General features: G+C 33.6%; 1 protein-coding gene across 1 annotated transcript; it reads left to right on the top strand.

Moving 5' to 3' along the window:
* The first annotated feature begins 15,637 nt into the window (after nucleotides 1-15,637).
* Nucleotides 15,638-23,621, top strand: LOC112010922 (uncharacterized). The gene is made up of 8 exons (XM_065775283.1): nucleotides 15,638-15,920; nucleotides 16,053-16,248; nucleotides 18,092-18,262; nucleotides 18,347-18,463; nucleotides 20,230-20,427; nucleotides 20,519-20,578; nucleotides 20,665-20,763; nucleotides 23,231-23,621. The coding sequence occupies exons 1-8, from the start codon at nucleotides 15,778-15,780 to the stop codon at nucleotides 23,327-23,329; spliced, it is 1,083 nt and encodes a 360-aa protein (XP_065631355.1). The 5' UTR covers nucleotides 15,638-15,777; the 3' UTR covers nucleotides 23,330-23,621.
* The last annotated feature ends 360 nt before the right edge of the window (nucleotides 23,622-23,981 follow it).

The following is a 23,981-nucleotide window of genomic DNA, read 5'->3' on the forward strand; positions in this document are numbered from 1 at the left end:
AGGAAACTATAAAGTATACGTGGATGTTTATACTTGATAAGAAGTGATAAAAAATAATAATAATAATAAGAGGCTAGCACTAAAACCAAAAGATTAAATATTTGTCATCATATCACTAATCTTCAATATGTAATATTGAGAATCCATGGCAGTGCGAACTCTTCTTTCCAACTTTCTGAAAGAGGCCTTCCATCGCCGACATTCCCATGATATATATAGTCTTTTTACATTAATTTTGATCTGCACAAAAAATGTATTCTTTATTAAAATGTGAGACATAAATGACTTTTGTATCAAATAAATAAAGGATTTTATAATATTAAACCAATTTTAGAAAAAGTTTATCGAAAATTGAAAAAGGTGGCCATAAATTGACAACTTTTTCAATTTTCAATAAAACTTTTCAAAAAATGAATTTGTTAGAGTACACATCAACCGAACCCATAAATAAATATAAAAACAAAAGAAGAAAGTGAGAGACAACGTAATAAATCAACTTCCCTTTAGTATGTATCACCATCCAGGAAATTAAACAAAGGTGGCCAAAAAAATTTCATTAATAAGAAATGATAGGATGGCACGACTAGCATGGATGATTACATAACAAGGCAACTAATAGAATACCAGTCTCGTTACACTCACCCAATGATTCTCTTGAACCCACGACCTTAGGTGCTAATTGAGCTAGAGCTCATTGGCCAATAGATATTTTCAAAAATTCAAAACTCCAAGATGAAGAATAATTGAAAATTGTTTAGCTTTAGAAAGTCTAGAAATCATAGTCCAAAGATATATAACTCACACCACTATTCGCAATCATATTCAAATCATAGCTCATAACTCCTTAATTCAGAAACAAACCTGTTAGAATTGGTGCGCACCAACTCTTACGAATGCACAGCTACAAGGACAATCTTCTTCAGAGCACTCCTTAAATGTTTCCCACTCTGGAGGAATAACATTATCAATCCAAATGCAGTCTATATTTGTATTTAGAGAACCAGCCAAGAGTGACCCTCGTCTTCCAATATTGTCAAATGAGGGATTGAATCTATAGCCATTTCGGTTACCGACTGCATATGCAAAATGTTCTCCTGCGTCAAACACTCTTTCCAAAATATATTCCCCATCCCTTTGTGTCAGCTCAAACCATTTTATACCCACTTCATCCATATCTTCCTCCAGCAAAATAATGACGTATACAGCTGCTACGTCCACAACCAAAGAAGCGAAATACAACTTCAGGTCATCTGGATCAAAATGATCAGGCAATAATGCAATTGAAGAAACATATTCTCCCAGTCTATCTAAATGAAAAATGTGAACTTGACCGCTAGTGTCTAGACACAACAGCTTTCCCTCATGTAATACCAAACCACAAACACATATATTAGTTGCCATATCCGCAGGTACAACATATCTCCTCCACCCCCGTTCTTCAGTGTGTAATAACACTTCCATCTCATCTTCGCTATGTTCAGCGAATATAGTTATATTGCCATATGCCAATGGGGAGCTGGAAAAAACTCCAATATGATCAGCAAGCTCCCATGGAACATCATGGAGACTATGATTTCTGCGGTTTACCACATCATAGTAGATGATGTGTTGTCTATAAGAAAATAGCAGCCATCCATCAATAGAATACCCTCTTAATTCAGCTTGATCTAATTCCAACCATGGTATGACAATGTCCATATGATCCCCTTGGTTTTGGATGTTGCAAACACGGAGAAAATTTGATTCGGGGTTGTGCACTATGAGGTAAGTGCCTGGAGTATTGACGGTCGTTATAAACATATTTGTGTTATAAAAAACCTGTAACATCATAAATTAGTCTTATCAAAATAATATACAGCATCTAATATATCAACCCAAATGCCAAACAATTACAAAGCTACCCAAATACCTGAATATGATGCTGAAAATCATTTGGATGCAGAAATTTTTTAGGATGCTCATCTTGCAACTTATGGATTATAGACAAATCTGCAACCAGTTCCTCAATGGAAATTTTGGGTCCCTATCAATTAAGAAACCATTTTCCAGTTAAGATTGTTAGATGATCATAAATACCAGTATCACCAACATCAATAATAGAGTAACGTATCAGCTAATAGACCCCAATGACGAGAACTAATAAAAGAAGGGAATACTAAAAAGGGTAAAACTCTATTCCTTAAGTTCCTCTCTTAAATTCATCCATTTGTCCAATTATAAAAATCAACAAACGCCTTAAAGCTATAAAAGACTAAATTTTATAGGAAAATTTTTAAGAGAAAGAAAGTTGTAGAGAGAGAGAGAGAAAGGCTGGTTAAGCCATGAAGAGAAGGAGCAGTTTCTGAAGGAGAACAAGACCAAAACAATATTATTAAAATAAAGTCCAATTGTAGCTTTTACTGAAGCTTTTCTGAGATTTTAGTGTTGGAGTAATTTGATTGAAGAAGATGTCTGGTTTCCCACATTGCAGATGGGATTATTAACGCTGCATGTGTTGATTTTTATAATTGGACAGATAGTTGAAATTTAAGAGGGAATCCCCATTAAAACTCCATTCTATTCCCTTTCACTTAAATTCTCAAGTAAGGAAATGAATTTTCTATTCCCTCCATTAAAACTCTCAAATAAAGGAAGGGAAGAATATTTTAAAATTATTTTTTTCATTATTTTTCATTCCATTCCCTCCTCCCAAACCGTAAAATATAGCAATTAAGGTAGTATCTAAGTTTTGCCTTAATAAAAATTATGAATTTTCCCTTCCCGACCAGAGTCTAGTGTGTGGTGTTTCCCTTGAGCACATCTATATTGGATTATTCAGAATGGACCAACATATACTAATGCATATCACAACATAATTTGTCCTAATATTGAATTAAAGTAATTTTTTTTCATAAATAGATCCTATACAGTATATATGTAAGTTGTTCAAATTTCAAAAAAATAAAACAGAGGAATATACAAATGAAACAAAAACAGAAGAATATCAAATATCTAAGCCTAACCTTAGTAATCTTTGACAAAGCATTTTTTTCTTCCTCTTCTTCTTTCTTGTTCATCTTTTCTTTCTTCTTCTCTTTGTTTTTTAAACTTTTTATTTTTTTTTCTTCTTGTGCCACAAGAAACTTGATTGAGTTTATCAAACAAGTAAGGCAAGGATATATAGTCAATTTGATTCCCTACATGAGACTACATGTGACTGCAAGTGAGAAAACATAAGCATGGCCAAATTTGGCTCAACTCAGCTTGGGGACCAAAATACCATGACCTAAAATGGCATGTACTTCTTTTTGAAGTTTCATGATTTTAATCGCATGCTTAGGTTCACAAATGATGTACAAGTCTGTAGATATGAAGCCACGACTACTCAGCTATTCAACTTGTTTTATCTAGTGTAGGAGTACCCATAAACTAAATAATCTCAGTTTTACACCAAAATTCGGTCCCATATTGACTTGGGATCCAACCTCAAATGCTTTTTTTATTGGAAAGTCACTTATGCACTTGGTGTGTATTGAATCAATACCTCATCCTCCACCTTGCTATTACAATGGAAGTTGGTGCCACTTTGAACGTGAGCTCATAGGGTGTATTAACTACTCTTCATCTGAAACTGATTTGACATTAACCTTTTTTGGAAATGATACAAGGGAATATGTCTCAAGAAAGGAATGCTTCTAGTTCAAGATATATAATGATTATTTGTCGTGCTAAATGAGAATGCTGAAGGGTCCAATGCATGTACTTCGGTGACACAAATCTTAAACTGTGAGTTTTCGTGTGCTTTGTTGTATAAATGGGGGAACCTATCTCTTATTTGTAAAATTATCAAATATTTTGAATTGTGATTAGAGTCTGTAAGATGTGGCTGTGTTTGTCTTTGCTTGGTGGTAGGGTGAGCTTTCTAAACTTAGTCAATGTGTTTTAATACCTCGTCTCTTTGGCTTGGTTATGAGTGAGTCTTTTTTGCAAAGAGTAATTATTAGTTGGAAAAGCATTTTGAGTAGGACAATATGAGAAATTGTAATGTTAGAACCTATTTTAGAAGAATGAGTATGGGAAGTTTGTATTCAAAACAAAATATTGTACTTGCACTAAGAGCAGAAATTACATTTTTATTGTTCTTTTTATTTGTTAGAATTTTTTTGCTCCTTACTAAACTTGCATTATTATTACAGATTTGGAATTTTTTAACATTTCATTGTGATATGTCTAGATATGTTTTGTAGAGGAGAAATTATGAGATTTAAAGAGATTCTCAAAGGCATGGTTACTGACAACATTGGACCTGTAGGAGTTTTAAAAACTGAAGCAAGGATACAACTATTTGAATTATGATTTTTTTTTTTGGGGTGGGGGGGAATTTTTAATTTATTTATTATTGTTGATACCATTTACTTTGATTAGTTTGTAGTATTAACCTTGCATCTTGGTCATATTATTTTGCTGTAAATAGATATTCCATATGAAAGTATCCATGCCAATTAATAGTTGTAAACAATATTATACAGTATTACTATCACATTTCTGTATAAAAAAAATGTATCTGTGCCAAATTTACTTATACACCTAATTGTATATCCATAAACTTGCATCTTATTTGCATACAACTCTAATAATGCAATAATAATTTATTATCTAATTAAGGACTACACATTGTCGTCATTTACAAATTTTTACTATAAGGTAATTAATTTGAATGGCTTGGAAACACTCTGCCATCTAAAATGATAAAATAATAGCTAATCTAGCTCTAAAAAAATAGCCATAGTGACATTCTAAACTAGCTATTTTTTTAGACCTAGATTAGCTATCATTTATTCTTTGTACACTGTGTAAATGATATAACAATATGTGCATAATGCGCTGGTATAAAGCTAGTTTAATTAAATTTGAAGCCATGCATTCCACAACAATCCTCTGGAGATTTGAATCCGCTGCAAACTCAATAGCTCTATATAAAGTCTGGGCATAGCTTTCTTCTAAGTCAGTTCTGGGTTCAAAGTGGTCACATGTCACACCAATGCAGAAACCTTCATAAAAAAAATGGGGTGCGAGTGTGACTATAAGGACTGGGAACCAGCGAGAGAGTAAGAGGAAACTACGGTTAAAGTAAGGATGACATTTCAGGAACATCAGGGTCCACCGTGGTTTTTCCTAATATGAAATGCTGTATTACCCATTGATGGAACATGAAACCAAAACCCAAACAATAGGTGCAGTGGTGCCCTGATCCGTCTCTGTGTTTCTCAATAGACCTCCATAGCCACTGCACACACAGAGAGATAACAGTGGGGATTGCAGAAAGACCAGAAGAAAAGGCAAGAGATTAAGGAGCTTCAAAAGGGAAATCCTAAGTTCCTAACATGCCCAAAAAGGATTTGTAGCATTTGTGATGTTTTTTCTTATTAATTTACACTTTTGAGCTTGATAACTTTTCACCTTTTTTTCCCCCACTCAATTCATTGAAATGGCTTTTGGGTCTGTGTGATAAGGCTTCTTTTTTTTTTCTTTTCTTTTTTTTTGAGAAACCAAACTATTTCATTAACTCAATAAAGGAAGATTAAGGTACAAGAAAATCAGAAACAATCAAACGAGATAAGTCCTCTTGATTGCAAAATATGAGTTTTTTTCCCTTGTTTTCTATAGTTTTATTGGCTGCAGCATCATAATTTTTAAAATTTTTGTGTTTGTTTGTTTTGTTTTTTTTTTATATTGGAAATTTTTAGCAATTGTCCAAAAATATGTAAACTTAAAAAGATGTGGTTTGCAATTTGCATTTTTGTATGGGATTGTGATTTCAAAATCTATTGGAGTCTTCAGCATGTTTTAGTTAATAAATCACAAATGTTTTAAAAATATATTACCTTGTATTTGTCCTTACCTTCACTACCTCATGAGTAATAAAGTAAGAAGGAGCACTTCAACATTTCCCACTTGCAATACACATTTGCACGATATCTATTGCTGGTGAAATACTAAAAGGTAGTTGTTTTTGTTGTTTCCATATGGAATTTTACTCTCTCTCTCTCTCTCACACACACACACACACACATATATAGTGGAAAGGGACAACAATGAACCTACAGGAAAGAAGAAGTGAAAAAGAGAAAAGCAAAATGATATTGACACTGGCAAAGCTGTTCCGAGCAATATCGGAGCTGAGCGTGGTTTTTACATGCTAATGGTATATTGGAAGAGCTTTACATCTAAAAGAATCTTTGCTTCTCTATATTGGTTTTTCTTTTCTTTATTATTATTATAATTACTATTACCATTAGTAGAAGAAATAAAAATGGACAAGTCAATTAAGTAAGTGATAGACAGTATGACTTCAGATAAAATAAAAATGAAAGAAAGAATACATATGTCCGACTAACTAATTTGTTGAGGATCCATAGCCAACCCTAAAAAATTTGGGACCTATGCTTTGTTGTTGTTGGATCAATCAAAGCAATCAGAGAAAGAAAAATAGAAATAATTCAGGAAAGAAACACGCTGACCAGAAAATGTGAGCAGCCCAATACAGTGGATGGAGTTGAATTTGATGACCAATACGGTGCTTTCATAAATTTTTAGGATTAGATGATAAATGCTATGCCTTAATCTTTTCAAAATGAAGCTAAGTCGTTGCAATATGCAATGATGATACATACAACTTCACGTCTTTGTGTTTCCCCTTATTATTTCCGTAGATCACCCTGTTGGGCTAGACTACCCGGTTGGGTTAATTTAAATTGAATAGCAGCATGACTATGATTGTTATTGGATTTGTTTGTGTTGTTTTACTTTTCTTCCTTAGAACATTCACACCAAACGTATGAAAATTGCTATATTGTCATTTTAGCATCAAAACCACACAAAAAAAAAAAGCTCCAAAGTTAATATATATATATATATATATATATATTAATGTGTTGGTAGTTGTAGTTGTTATTTATTGTGTTGGATATATTATTTTATTGTGTTATTTATATTATTTTAATGTGTTGAATGCTAAAATAAAACCTTTGATATTGGGTATTAAATAAAATAGTGTTTTGAGTTGCTAAAAGCTATATTTTTTAGCAATTTGTTGTGAATGCTCTTAAGACCCTTTTTTTGGGGGAAATGCTTAGACCCATTTTATTTCCATAGAGCACCTGATTGGGCTAATTTAAATTGACTAACATAGCATATGATTGTTATCCCTGATTTTTTTTTTTTTTTTTTTTGGGCAAAAACAATAGTAGACTTTATTAAAAATCAAGTTGTACAATGGGGAAGAAAAAATATGGGCATTCTTCTAACCAAGCAATGTCCTCTTTTCCTCTTTTGTAGCACTAGCCAAAACTAAGGTAGCACGATTACGTATACTGTTAAAATAATTTCAAAATTAAAAACAAAAAAACAAAAACAAAACTATCTCTAATTAAAACTCTATCCAAATTCAAGAGATCAACAAGTTCATGCAAAATTGCATTCCACTGTCAATCTGTCACCTTGAAAAAACTAATGCTCTGACAGAATAGTATAGCCAATCTCATCACCGAAGCTGATGAACCTCCTGAAAAAGCACCACAAATATACAAATCCCTTAATTCAACTGTAGACGACTAAATTTCTTAGTTCGAAATAAGACAAGCAAGTAAATTAGCTTCACAAATTTGAATTTGTATTGATGAATGTGTGGTACAATTCTCTATGATTACAAAAGAGTGACCCTCTGATTTGATCTTCTTAAAAGATTTGTTGATTGGAATTGTGGTAATGTACATTTTGATTCGTACACAAAATATTCTTCAATTTGGCTGAAGAATGGATGAGGACCCTTGAAACAGAATCACAATGAATCTCAAGCTATGAGCTTGTTAGAAATTCTTTGTTCTTCGTGTTCTTCGTGTTCTTGGTGTGTTCTTCATCTTCGAAGGTTTGTGGTGGAAGTTCTTCGGTGCTTTAGAGGCTTGGATTCGTAGAGTTTCGTTGATTTATGATTTGTTGAGGTTTCTAGAGGCTTTTGAACTTGATTCCGATGAACTTTGGGATCTAGGCAGATAGTTTGGATGATTCTGCTTCGAATGTTCTTCGATTTTGAGTTTGAAGTTCTTGAAGGCTTTGAGGCTCGATTCCTACAAAACTTCTGTACTTCTTAGTGCTTTTGAATCTTCTCTGATGCTGCTTGTGCTCCAGATGGCTTGGTGTCCTCAAATGCCTTAGGAAGGCTTTTATTTATAGGAGTTTGGGGGTGGGTGAGCGACATGTGGCGGAGTCTGATTAGTGACACATGTCACAGCCTGATTGCTCCGCTTATGTCATCGCTTACATGCACTGATACGTGATTGGTTTTTTGCATGACACTTGGAAAATTTATGTTGGTTTCTGAGTAGTGATAGCAAATCCTAGCAGCAATACGTAGCGCTTTGTAATTAGCTGTATTTTGTGAACTTGGTAGTGTAACGTGTCAGCTCGTGATAGGTCGAGAATTTTCCCTCTCTACATCAACTTCATTCAAACTTGGGATGGTAATATTCATCCCTGTTCGATTTTGGATGTCACAAACGTGAAGAACATCTAATTCAGGTTTGACCGCTAGATAAGTGCCGAAGTACTGATGTGTAGTATACAATGAGTAAAGTCATATAAAACCTACAACAACATAAATTAGTCTTATCAATATTATATATGACATCTAATATATTAACTAAATACCAAACCATTTAAAATCTACCCAAATACCTGATTATGAAGCTGAAAATCATTGGGACCCAAAATTTTTTTCGGATGATCATCTTGCGACTTATGGATACAAAACGACAACCAGTAACTCTAGTGAGTTTTTGGATCTCTAATCAAATTAAGAAAAAATTTTCAATTGACATGGTTAGATAGATAATAATAATAAAAAGAAGCAAAAATCATGTTTGTTAAAATTTAAATCAACAATTACTACATATCCTTAAATCTTACTATTTGTTTTCACCTTTAGAAAGCCTAGGGCTTGTTTGGTAAGAATTTTTTAAATGTATTTCCACCATTTAAAAAGCATGGTTAATGCAGGAAACTAAAAAGAAAAACAAGTTCAAGGTTATTTGAAGACTAAATTGAAGAAAGGGAAATGCTAACGAAGTGAAAGGTTTTCAATTCTTCAACTTTGCAACTTCCCATAGATTCCTTGATAAAATACTTAATAACAAATGATGAATCTCGAGTGTTAGGGCTTGGAGTTACCTTAACAGGCAACAAAGTTCCTCCCATCTTTAAGCAGCAAGCGTTAGAGCATCCACAGCAGTGGATCTATAATTTTAACTATTTAGCACCACAAAAAATTACTTTATCTATTTTACTTACACACATGTTGCAGCAGTGGATCTATTTTAGCTTTCAACACAATAAAATAATATATTTCCACAAACATCTATTTATTATTTTTTTCTCACTAGTCATCTTTATCTCTATCTTCTCCCTCTCTTCCCTCTCTTCAACCAACAAACCCTCACGACACCACCACCATCACCATCACTCACTGCTGTGTCAAGCCAACACAGCCACCAACTCACAACCAATCCATGGCAAAACCCACCATCGATCTGCCACCAGCCACGATCCACCACCACAAACCCACAAAACCCATGTTCTTCACCAATCAGCACACTGCCACTAACCACCAATCCAAACTGTCAAAAGCCAACACAAGCCAACTGCAAACTCATCCACACTTGAACCCACCACAAAATCTAGCAACCCATAACCATGATCCACCCAAAGAGGGGAGGCACAGTGGCGATCTACCCAGCGGCACGGCAGCAATCCATCCAGTGGCACGGCGGCAATCCATCTAGGCATAACGGTGACCCATCAGTGGCAAGACAGCGATCCATCCAGCGGCATGATGGCGATCCTTGGTGTGACAATGACCCATCAGCGACAAGATGACAACGATTTACTCAAAGAGGCACGAGAGAGAGAAGCTAAAGAAGCTCAATGAAGATCGGCGATGATGAAGATGATCGGCGAAGCAGAGAGTAAATGAGGGAGAGAAAGAAAAATGAGAAGGAAAGAGGAAGAAGGAAGAGAAGCTAGAGAGAGAGAGAGAGAGAGAGAGAGAGAGAGAGAGATTTTTTTTTTTTTTTTAATGGAAGAGGAAACTTAGGACAATATCTCTATCTCATTTTTAAAAATTATTCTACGTTACCTTGCCTTTCTTTTCTATTCTTTTTTTTAAAAAAAAATACAATATATCACGTTTAAACATTATAACACTAAAAAAAAAAAGCATTATTGCACACTCAAAGCACTGTGATGGTCTAATACTTATCATAGACTTATTACCTAAAACAGAAATTTGAATTTCTAATACTTATCAATTTATATAATAGACATTACTACCTTAAACAGAAATTTGAATATACCAATACTTATCAATTTAAAGAAGTTAATACCTAATAATAATTCAAAACTTAGGTTGTAATATTACAACCCCCCCCCCAAAAGAAATAAATTCTAAAATACATACCCTTTAGTTTTTTTTTTTTTTTTTCCTACAAAAAAAAAAAAGGTTAAAAGAGTAATACTATCTCAAGTACAAAAGAAAAAAAAATGTTATTCTCACCACCTATTTGTATTCAAATGTCTGATACCTATCTTATTTGTTATCTATTTGAATTCAAATACTTCATTATGTTTTAAAAAAAAATTACTTCTTCCAAAAAAAAAAAAAAACCACTACTCACTAAAACTCTCATTCTTATCCATATTCAAATGTCTAATTATCTATATTTGTATATTATTTGAATTCAAATACTTCAATTATCTTTATCAAAAAAAAAATACAAAATTACTCTTCCAAAAAATGTTAAAAGAGAATACTTCTTCTTACAAAAGAAAAAATAAAAAAACCTTAGTTTTTTTTTTCCCTAAAAAAAAAAAAAAATCGTACTCTAATTTTAAATGAAGATAAGAGCACCTCATTTTAGGAAACATGTTTCTATTCAGTTTTTAACCATTATATCTACAAAGTTTTTTTTTTTTTTTTTTTNCAACTGCAAACTCATCCACACTTGAACCCACCACAAAATCTAGCAACCCATAACCATGATCCACCCAAAGAGGGGAGGCACAGTGGCGATCTACCCAGCGGCACGGCAGCAATCCATCCAGTGGCACGGCGGCAATCCATCTAGGCATAACGGTGACCCATCAGTGGCAAGACAGCGATCCATCCAGCGGCATGATGGCGATCCTTGGTGTGACAATGACCCATCAGCGACAAGATGACAACGATTTACTCAAAGAGGCACGAGAGAGAGAAGCTAAAGAAGCTCAATGAAGATCGGCGATGATGAAGATGATCGGCGAAGCAGAGAGTAAATGAGGGAGAGAAAGAAAAATGAGAAGGAAAGAGGAAGAAGGAAGAGAAGCTAGAGAGAGAGAGAGAGAGAGAGAGAGAGAGAGAGAGATTTTTTTTTTTTTTTTAATGGAAGAGGAGAGAGAAATTTAATAAAATAATTTTTTTTAGCTCTCATGAACAGTGCACATCTATAGATAGATGTGCACTGTAGCAATGGAGCTAAAAATAAATAAATTTAGCTCCGCTGCTGGGTGTTGATTTTTGGGGGCTGAGGAGCTATAATATAGCAATATAACAATATAGTATCACTGCTGTGAGTGCTTTTACTCTTGCCATCGTGGAATCTCCCACCAACACTACAAATGTTGTGAAATGTGCTACTTTAAAATGCTCAATTAAATTAATTTTTTTTTCAATTGCACAATTTGACGTATTGTATTTGTTTCCCTGCTAGAAAAAATTTTTTTTTTTTTTTTCCATTTTTAAGTTTGAAGTGTTGAATTCTTTTCCAATCAAATTTTTAACCATTATATCTACAAAGTTTTTTTTTTTTTTTTTTTTGCATAAACCACCTAAATTTTAAAAACACTAATTCATAGAGATAAACTCCATGTTTAAAAAAATATCACCACGATTGGATATGATTAATTTTTAAAAATAAAACTCACACATCCAGCAGTAGTCTCAATTCTCTCTGCGTCTATATATATCAAAAAAAAAAAAAAAAAAAACTCTCTACGTCATCCAAGTGCATTCCCAAATACACTTCCAATATAACTTTGAATTGTAGTCTACCTTGGTATTTAATTACTATTGCTTCATCATAATTTTGCAAATAAATACTAATGATTTTTTATTATTCTCATTCTCTAACATTGTTGAATTTTCAGGTGTTTGTGATGGTTTGATGCCTGACAACATTGGGGGAAATTGTAGAGTTAAGGATTACTTGTGTGTGTCTTTGCTGGTGTCGTGGGGTAAGTTTTATTAGTCTAAAAAAACTACTGGTAGCCACTTCCTTTTAATCAATTTCACATATTTTTTTAGATTTCCATTGTCACTGGTTTTGGTTGTTTTAGTCTCATGTTGTCAATTTAAAAATGCTATATTTATTAAATGAACCTTATTAAAAAATTTATATGATTGAACTATTTCCCTTCTAATGTCTTTTCTTGGATAGGCTACAACAATTAGATCTGGAGACTCAACAGGCTGGTGGATATACTTGACATGATCTTATATTACAAACTCAATAGAGCTCACAAGCTTCCGTAGTGTTTGGTATTCAATTTGAAGCCTAACGTATTGCACTTAAGGTTCTAAAAATTAACTTTTACTCATTCGCGCATAAATTAAGAGGCTTTTCTTTAAAGAAATAATATGTGATTAGTCCCATTTGCAATAATTTGTTTCTAATTTTTAATATCTTCATTTTTTTTTCGTAATTGGATCATAATACTCAAAAAAAATTCTGTAGAATTTTGATTTGAGTTTATGCTATTTTGGGTTATTGAGAATCATGGAAAAAGAAGTGAAATTTATAATATTCAGGAATAAATAGCTACATTATTTTTAACTAAGGTGATCCACTTTTTGACTTATTTGCAGGTTGAACAGATGGATTAAGAAGAAAGGCTTTGGTTTTCCTCAATGACATGACATCTTCTTCTTTTTCTTTTTCTTTTTTAATTTTTATCCTTTTTCCCCCTTGAAGGATTGTTGTTATATATGTAGTAATGTCGAAAACAAGATAATAAAAAAATGAAAATGAAAAGCCTTCAATCACACACAAAGCTATAAATCTATAATGAAATAATGAATAGGGCGAATGAAAGATTCAAAGCTGAAAACCCTAGGAATTTCAGTGATTGAAGACTGCATCAACCCCGAATTATAATCAATAAAAAATTTTGCACTTACAAAAAAAAAAAAAGAAAAAGAAAAAGAAAAGAAAAACATAAGAGCTTCTAAGTACACGCAACACGTGTGCGAACATGTATATATAAACTAATTGTGCACCATACAAAGACAAGAAAAAGGAAAGGTAAAATTAAAAAAAAAAAAAATCAATTTTTTTTATGGATCAAATAGAGTGCTGTTCATCCGTGTATAAGCTATTAAATTTAGAATTTAACATTTGAGGTATTAAGTCAACAAATCACTCATATCAGTCAATCTAAAAATGTATAAATTTAGAGTTTCAACCTATGACGCTTGCTTCTGATGATTGCATTTTATCAAATAAAATGTATAAATTTACATTGTTGTTACAATAATCATGGAAATATGCACGTTACTATTAAGAAAATGTTGTTCATCAGTGTGTGTAAAATAGCATAATAATCTGTTAAATTTGGACATTTGAAACTTAAGTCAACAAATCACTCATATCAGTCAATTTAAAAATGTATAAATTTATAATTTCAACACATAATGTTCACTTATGATGATTGCACTTTATCAAATAAAATGTATTAATTTACACTGTTATTACAATAATCATGAAAATATATACGTTACTATTAAGAGAATGTTGTTCATCAGTGTGTGTAAAATAGCATATTAATTAAATTTGGACATTTGAAACTTAAGTCAACAAATCAATCATAACAGTCAATTTAAAAATGTATAAATTTAGAATTTCAATATATGACATTCACTTCTGATGATTGCACTTTATCAAAAAAAAAAAAAAAATTGTATAAATTTACATTGATACTATACACATTACTATTTACTTGTAAATATTTTTTTTTAACATTTCTCTTAAATGTACAAAGAGATAATTTGAGAAAGTAATAAAAATTTGATAAATACAAAATATTTTAATAAAATGTAAAATAGATAATATATGCATAGGTACTAGAAAGTGATTGGCTAAAATAGGGAAAATGGGTTGTTATGTTAAAATAAACCAAAAAAAAAAAAAATTGCACAGGCTAGCTAATGGAATGTACTTAGATCGGGTATAAATAACCATCTACAGATTCTACACGGCTACACATTCAATTTAGAATTTTTTAAATGTGTTTCCACCATTTAAAAAGCATGGTCAATGCAGAAAACTAAAGAAAAGAAAAACAACTTCAAGGTTATTTGAAGAATAAATTGAAAAGGAGCACGTGAAAGGTTTTCAATTCTTCAACTCTGCAACTTCCCATAGATTCCTTGATAAAATACTTAATAACAAACTATGAATCTCGAGTGTTAGAGCTTGGAGTTACCTTAACAGCAACAAAGTTCCTCCCATCTTTAGGCAGCAAGTGTTACTCTTGCCATTGTGGAATCTCCCACCAACGCTACAAATATTGCTGTGAAATATTCTGCTTTAAAATGCTCAATTATTATTATTTTTTTTTAAATTGCACAATTTGACGTATTGTATTTGTTTCCCTGCTTAGAAAAAAAATTATTATTTTTTCTTTTTCCATTTTTAAGTTTGAAGTGTAGAACTCGTTTCTCTTAAACAAAAAAAAAATTTTTTTTTTTTTTTTTTTTTTTTTGGGCTTGTTTCTTATTTTGGAGCTGACCCATTTGATATTTATGCAAAAGAATTGTGGGTTTTACTTTTCTTAACTTTATTTTTTAAAGATCATGTTCATCTCTAGTTTAATCTCATGGGTATTTAGCAAGTTTGTTGAATTGTTCTTTTTATTTTAGTTCAATTTTTTGGATGAAGGATTGCAGCTAATATGCTTACTGTTAAAATTTTGTGTGTGTTTGTACATTTTAAGGATAAGCCAGGCACAATGTTCCACAGTGGTTCTCTAATGTGCAATATTCTTTACGTTGCCTTGTAGCTAACATGACCTGAGCATTTTCCTTGATGGGTATTTGTATTTACTCCTTGTATCTATTGTTTCTTGGAAAATACTTTCCTTGTTAGGCATAGTGATTCAATGACAGTAAAATAATAATTTTCTAATTGTAGCTAGCTGTTCTGCGTACTGATCAGCGATCACTTTGTGATTGGTTTTGTAGTTTAGCATCTTTGTTGTTGTGATTATCATTTTTAAGAGCAGTCGTATCATTGTCTTGTAGAAGTCATCACATATGTTCTTATACTGATTACGCTAGTTCGAGATTTTTATAACTATGGAAATACACTTGTAAGTTGTAACTAATGCTTTTTTTTTTGTTGTAATGATCATTTTCAACAGCCAAGTGTTTGCACCTTTATAATTACTAGCTAGTAGTACTAGATGTTTTCACTGATTGGATGGTTCTACAAATTGAGGGTTTTTCCTTTCATTGAAAACGGGTCGGGTTTGTTTCTTAATAATTGCAGTTCTTTGGTGATTAATATTATAAAGATTATCATTCGTTTTATCTTTTAGCTCTTTCAGACTTCACTTGTGGATGTGATGTGAAGTTGGTCACTGGGTCATCTGTTTGGGAAAACAAAGTTATGTCATCTGCCTTTTGGAGTGCAAGAGCTTTGTTGAGATAATAGAATGGCAAAGAGAAGAATAGATGACTATGAACCAGGCCCAGTTCCTCCACCAGCACCATTGGATCGATTTGGGTTTGTAAAGCAGGAACTTAGTTACTCTCATGATGGCTCAATGAAAGAAAGATCAGCTTATGAATATGAGAGGTTTGCTTTTCTTTTATCAATCATATAAAAACTTTTGTGCCGAATGGTTATGTATGACCAGCCAGTTAAGTTTGTGTGACTTTGATATATAGTGGTCTTGTTCAATTACAAGGATATTGAATTTCTTTTTAGGGAGGAAAGAAGGGTTCGGAAATGGAGGAAAATGATTGGGGTTGGAGGGAGTGATTGGACATATTATGTCAAGAGAAAACCACATGTTGTGAGAAGGCGTATAAGGAAAGGAATTCCTGATTGTTTACGGGGTCTCATTTGGCAGTTGATCTCTGGAAGTCGGGACCTTTTGCTGTTGAACCCCGGGGTTTATGAGGTATGCCTTTTCCTTAGTTTGTCTTGATAAATAACCTTCACAATTATTGTTCTTGTTAGGTGAAGATATATTAATTTTACTTTTTTAGCAAGCCATGGCCATTGCCTGATATATCTCCATGGATTGCATGATTCTGTGTTTGATTCTTCATGATGATTATAGGAAAAGTAATTCTCTCCCCTGCCTGCTCTCTCTCTCTCTCTCTCTCTCTCATGCAACGGGTTAATTGGGAGTGGGCTTGTTTATCTTAATTACAAAACATGCATGATATTGTAATATGAGATTATGAGTTGATTTTCTGTTTATGAAAGGGTACTGAAAGATTTATGGCATAGATAAATTCATCCACGCAGATTGTTTGTTTTCCTCACATAAAACTTTTGAGTGATGAAATGTACTCTGGCTCTTTGTCAGTGAGATGAAACTTCTGTGGCAGGCTTTACATTTTCTTTAACCTAGGCTGCTTTTTACAGACAGATTTCTGACATTTTCAAGCAAACCATAGCTAGTGGCAGTCGCTGCAGTTTTAGGGTGGATGAGTTGAATAATATGCCAAAATTTCAATACTCTACTTCAGTGCCTAGAAGGCCTTCCTCTGATACTGTGATCCATAATATATTTGTTTTAGTGGCTTTACCCACAAGTTATTTGTGTATTACTATATATGATAAGAACCTTGTTTACTTTTTGGAAAAGAGTGAGGGTAATATGATAAGATGAAAAGTTACACTATTGGAAAGTTTCATATATTCCATCTCTTTGTTTTGTTCATTGTGGGATGTCCCAAAAGATGGCTCTCTTTGAAAATTCAATAGACATTATGTTAATAATTTTCCTAACTTGTGACTTACTTGAAAATTCAATACTCATTTTCATCTGATTTCAGATTAAAGAGAGTAATTTAGAAACCTATATCTTTTTTTCTTGAAAGACTGCATTAAATGATGTTCTCTTAAAAAGTTGAATTTTCTAAAAATGACCTAAAATATGGGACAAAGGGAATATTTTGAGACAACACATGAAAGGAATTTTATCATCTATTTGCGCTAGAGAATTATAAAAATATAGAACTTTGTATAGTACCTATTTATCATCAGGCATATATCCTGGATAGTCCTTCACAGTGGTGAAGCAAGGAAGTTTTGCTTGGGAGGCCAGATTTAATATCAAAAATGAAATTGTACACACACACACACACACGCACACGCACACACACACACATTACATATATACACAGATGTACATGTACGTGTTCACTTAAGTGTTAGTCAAAAATGTATTTTCATTGATTTTCAGCTAGATACATTTTAATGTTGCCAATTATATCATCTAGATAATCTGGTTTCCCTGCAATGTCCAAACAATTGTTCCTTTGACTTTCCCCCCTTAATAATCTTAGAAACACTTGAGCTTTGTTTGGTTTCAGTATGCTTCTGACCTGAAACTTTTGTTGGCAAATAAAGAAATCTTACCGTTTGAATCTGTGACTTCTTGTTTGAATTTAATAGTTAACAATTCAACTTGTGTGACTCTTGTTTTATTATACAATCGCGTGTCTGAGATGAGCCTCTGGGTTGTACAAGAAAATATCTGGTGTACTCTTTTAATAGTTTGGTTTGTTTAAAATATGATAAGAAACATATTTACCTTTAATTCTTGAGTAGATGAGGTAGATTAGAATGCAGGCTATGTTATATGCAAAAGAAAAAGAAAAGAGAGAAGAAAGTCAATTTTCTTGGCTTTTGATGATTCTTTAAACATTCTGTATATTTTTTCATTTATTGCTATTCTTCCTCACATGCACTTATTAGCATGACGCTGATAGGATTTTATATTCATGCAGCAACTAGTAATATACGAGACATCAGCTTCAGAGCTAGATATAATACGAGACATTTCTCGTACATTTCCCTCACATGTTTTCTTCCGGCAGAGACACGGACCAGGTCAAAGGTCCCTTTACAATGTTTTGAAAGCATACTCTGTTTTTGACAGAGAAGTTGGTTATGTTCAGGTTTGACTCTTAAATGTTCCATTATTATTCTATCTACTGTGTGTAACTGTGTATGGAACTGAATGATATTGAACTGAAATGTAGGGAATGGGCTTTTTAGCTGGTATATTGCTTCTTTATATGAGTGAAGAGGATGCCTTCTGGTTATTGGTCGCATTACTGAAAGGAGCTGTCCATGCTCCAATGGAAGGATTATATCTGGTAAGCTTCTATGTCAAGAACATCTTTGTTCTCATTGTTAGAGGTGCACTCAACTTAGGTTGGCAGCTGAAAGAAGCTAGGTTATAAGTAAGGTTTTCATTCTTTTTCTTTTTTTTTATGAGTAATGAAAGTTTACTAATCAAAAAAGAGAAAACCCAGGTACACCAGTGGTATACTTGAGTAGCAGTACATCAATCTTTCAAATTACAAAGCTCTAACAGATCTAATAAATTAGAACAGGGAAAAGAGTTAAAAGAAAGATTTTAGGCTGACTGCTAGGTCAGTCTGAGGGAATTTCAATCAATATAGAAAACTATAGTTTAGGAGGAATGATGAAATTGGACATTGGTGTGTCAATTAACTAATTAGGAAAAGCGGCAAAATTATGAATTCTTTTTTAATTGAAAACTATTCTTGTGTAATGAATTATAATTTATTGCTTTTATTTTTGGTTAAAGGTTAAACCCTGATCCGTACCCCTTTCTACAGATTCATCATCCACTGTCCTACATTGCCATTGGTGCGGGATAGTATACTAAAAAATAATCTTAAGAGGATAAAAGAAAACTGAACCCTAAAAAGGGTTAAGATGAAGAAGATTTAACATTAAACCTAAAAACCAGAGAGAATAAAATTGAGAGAGTATGGCAGTGTGAGAATAATTTTTTTATATATAAGTATGGCAGTGTGAGAATACTTTTTTTTTTTTGATAAGTAACTTAAAAATATATTGAAAAAACACAGCCCCGTACATAGGAAATGTACGAAAGAGGCAAGAACATCAAGAAAACAAAGTACAATGATCAAGCAACCCAGAAAGGGAAATACAAGAAAAAGAAGGTAAAACCAAACACCATTTGAGAAGAGTAGAAAACAAAAAAGACTTAAACTCAAGAATGGACGGCTCACGATCCTCAAAGCTTCTCGAATTCCGTTCCCGCCAGATACACCACATCAAACAATGCGGCACAATCCTCCAAATAACTAAATTACGATGACGCCTGAAGTTGCAAGACCAGCAATCCAACAAATCCGCTACCCTTTGCGGCATCACCCAACAAATACCAAACAAGCAGAAAATCATACTCCACATTTCAAAAGCAAAAGGACAGTGAAGGAGGAGATGATACAGATTCCCCAAATCCTTTGCACATAAAGCAGTGTGAGAATACTTGGAGTTCTGTTGTGCTTTTGGAAGCCATTAGAACTTTAGAGGGTTGAGAAATAAGAGCCAAAGAGTTGGGAGGGGAAAAATGGAACCTGCCTCCCACTCTTTCTCTTCAAAGTTCTTTTAGATTTAATCAGAGAAAAAGAATGATTCCCAGATAACCAGCTGTGAGACAACTGGAGAAATTCTGTCATATTCATTGTGTTGATATTTTGAACCCTGCATAAAAAGGCAAGGGCAGGGTCCAGAATTTGTTAGAGAAGTAGTAGATGCTGAGTTTTAGGTAGAGATGGGAAACACTGGTAGAGAGAGGAAGGTGAAATGGGAGAGGGAAAAAAGGTGCACACTTTTTAGTCTTATGAAAATTTTATTTTTCTGTAATTTGAAGTGAGATTGGTTTCTGGTTCCTGAAAATTATGGGACAGTTCTAATCTCACTTGAAGGTAAGGAGGTTAGCACTTCCATACAAATATTTGATATCCTTAATGGCTGTTTAATTGTCTATCGTGCATTATTCTGCCAAAGCCCTCCACCGTTTAGACTAGAGTGAAATATATATTTTATTGCTCTGAATCTGTTGTTATATGCATATTGATAGGTAGGACTGCCTCTGGTACAACAGTATCTTTTTCAGTTTGATAACCTGGCGAGAGAGTATTTGCCAAAGCTGGGGGAGCATTTTACCCAAGAAATGATAAATCCTAGCATGTATGCAAGTCAGTGGTTCATAACTGTTTTCTCATACTCTTTTCCTTTCCATTTGGCTCTTCGAATTTGGGACGTCTTTCTCTATGAGGTTAGTGGTTGCTAAGGTTATGTGTTTTGCCTTCGAAGCATTGATATTTGGTTCAAAACTTGATATATATATCTATCATATTCATTTGCAGGGTGTTCAAATTGTTTTTAAGGTTGGTTTGGCCCTACTAAAGTATTGCCATGACGACTTGGTGAGTTTCACTGGATCTTTTGTCTAGTCAATATTTAAATTAATAGTGTAATTTCTCTTTTGTAACATTCTTGTTTTGTTTATCAGATAAAATTACCTTTTGAGAAACTCATATATGCTTTGCGTAACTTCCCTGAGGATGCAATGGATCCAGATATGTTACTACCAATGGCCTACTCAATCAAGGTTCTCCCCCCTTCCTTTGAATGGTTTTATAATGCATGAATCTGGTATTTCCAGTTGCTTTAAGCCATAATAATTTTTTCTTCACATATGCACTATAACCTTAATGCCTAAACAATTTTTCTGACCCTCTTGCATAAGGTCACAACTTCGGGCAACTTGAACTGAAATAAATCTTAATTGAGCTTAATCTATCTCAGCCAAAGTGAAAGGTTTTCAAATTTAGGTAAGAAGCGTGAAATGTTCAAAACTTACAAGAGACCTCTTGTTATGTGGTAAATTCTAGAAATTGATGCAAGCACAGCAGGAAACATTTGACATCAAAGGCCATTACTTGTATGTTACTGGAGGTAGATATGAATATGTGACTAATCAATAATAAGCTGGAATAGGTATTCACATGGAGATTTCCCTGTCATTAACTAAGCTTCTGTCCACACTACCCAAATTGAGCCAGCACATCCAGAAAAATTCCAAATAAATCTAGAAATATCAGCTTTGTTTTACTTTGAAATTTTGAACTAGCCCAAGCCCCCATCCTTTTTTTGGGAAAGACTCCCAAGCCACCTTAGTTCTTGCACTCTCTTTAGTCGAGCCATTCCACAAATTTGCATTCAAAATTTTCTCAACTGCCTCAATACCTTCTTAGGAGAATTAGTAAACTTGCCCAATAGAATCTCACAGTGAATAACACTGATCAAAACAGTTGGGAGTCTACCGGCAAATAGAAAGTATTTTGCACACCAAGAGTGAATTCTACTTGTGATCTAATCAAACAGAGGTTTGCACTCCTTCCAAGAAATTCAACCTGAAATAAGAAGAACTTTCAAATACTTTATCGGATTTTGCCTTAAAATGCAATACACCTAAAATTTTCTGCTTTGCTTCCTCTGTCACACCAGACAAATATACTTCACTTTTACCAACATTAGCTGCCATTCCCGAAAATTCTTTAAACTCATCAGGAACTTGCTTACAGATCTCCACTCTGCTCTTATTGGCTGCCATAAAAATCATTAGATTGTCAAGCTCAAATGTGAAAGACTTACTTTAATGCGCTTAGGATAGAAGCCCATTCTGAACAGCACTCTGCATCAGCTTTCTAAAAACCTCCATAGCCATAGCCATAACAAAAAGATAGGGAGAAATTGGACCTCCTTGTCTTAGCCCCTTCTTACATTCAATGTACCCAACAAGCCTCCATTCTAAGCTATGGAGTACTGAGGAGTAGAAATACAAGTCTTGATCCATCCAAAGAGCTTTTCTGGAAACCCAATAGAAAATACCTTGTAGGAACTCCATTCCACTAATTTGTACACCTTCAAAATATCAAATTTAACTGTGCATCTAAGCAGCTGATCATCCCTATGATAATTCCTAGTCATCTCTTGAGCAAGCCAGACATTATCTGAAATCTTTCTACATGGTATAAAAGCTGTTTGGCCAGGGCTAATGAAACCATTGAGGCACATCTTTAAACTATTTGCTAGAATCTTTGATATACATTTGTACAAAGTGTTACAACAAAATATAGGATGGAATTCTGATATTCAAGAGGGGTTTTGCACCTTGGGAATCTAGGTAATAGTAGCATTAGCCTCTGCCAAAAGCTTACCAGTTTCCCACACAGGTTAACCCAATTGGCTGGCTTCATGGTAGCCCACGAGGTCTCAATCTGAGTCCTGGGATTACTCAATATATGGTTCTTGTGGGCGGGTCGTGTACTTGTGGTTTACTTGACAGGGGTGGGTACAAGAAGGGGCCCTAACTTGAAGAGGTTTCTTGTCATCCAAATAAGTGAATAAATAAGCTAATCCGTAACAAAGAAACTCTTGATGGCCAAGGATACCTGCTCTCCAATAAAACTCTAAGTGAGCACCAAAACTATCAGGACCTGGGGCTTTATCATTTTCTAAAGAGAACATGACATATATCACTTCCTCGTCAGTAACCTCTCTTTGAAGAATCTCTTAGAGAATATGTCAATACTTCAATATTGAACACCAGAATGTGTGAAGTAACTAGATGGACAAGATGGGTGGGATTACAAAATTGTCATGCAGCTAATCTTAGTAATTTTTATTTTAACTGAATTGTGTAGAAGAAGGAAATAAACATTCCTATTACTCTTGAAGTTCCTGAAGGGGTACTTTCATGATTGTTCGACACTATTCACAGGGCAAAATGTCTGAAGTGCCACTTTAATACACTCTTAAGCTATGTAGACACTTCATATACACCAGATTCGTAAGAAAGGACACTTAGGATCTGTGGAATTTCATCTATATTCCCACATCCTAAGATATGAGGACTAGGTTACTCAGACACTATAAGACACATTTGCATCCTACAATTTGCCTTGCAGGCTTTCAAATGCTTGAAATGCTTAGTAGTATTCTGTTGGATTTTCTTTCATTATTCTTTTTATTTTCCCCACTCATTCGTGCCATATTTTTTCTTTAATTATTAGGTATCTAAGCGTTTAGAGGAACTGAAGCAGGACTATGAGAAGAAGAATCAAAAGCCAGTTCAATCAACAGAGTTCAATGAAAAGCAGAAACAATCATAAGAAAGGTTCTTATCATCTAAGAGGAGCTAAGCAAGACTTGCCAATCTATAGCTTCCGATTCTTTTATTCTTTTTCTTGGTGATATTGTATGAAGAAACATGTTTCAAACATTGACTGTGTTTAAAACATGTGTTATAAAACCTCTGAAAAATCACCGCTTACAAGTGAAACCTTTTTCCAGCAAAATTGCACTGCTCATTGCTCAATATACATTTCTGAGGTGACTTGTTCATCACTTTCCCTTGGCTGTACGATTAACTCAAGTATATAATTAGTTTTCTTTAATTGCTAATTTTCTTTCCATTTTGGTAAATGGTAGACCAACCGAAATCAACTTTTGATCATCCTAACCGGCTCATAAAATCAACTCAATCAAAATGGCATCATTTTATTCATAGACTTTTGTAAGAAAATTATATGTTGGTATGGTCGACATCACAATATTCAATGTATTAGCATGCATTCTATGCTTTGATATATTTCAACTGCTGTCATTCAAAATTGCTGTTTATACATTTTCTGAAGACCGATATCTCTGCTGACTAGGATCTTAAAATGGAAAAAGCTGTTCTACATGATACTTCTTTTTTGGGTCCTCTACTTGAAACCATTTTTAAGGGCAAGAAGAAGTCCGCACTTGAAAAATCAATTT

This window comes from Quercus suber, unplaced genomic scaffold (genome assembly GCF_002906115.3).
Source record: "Quercus suber isolate HL8 unplaced genomic scaffold, Cork oak 2.0 scaffold_8, whole genome shotgun sequence".
Taxonomy (NCBI): Eukaryota; Viridiplantae; Streptophyta; class Magnoliopsida; order Fagales; family Fagaceae; genus Quercus; species Quercus suber.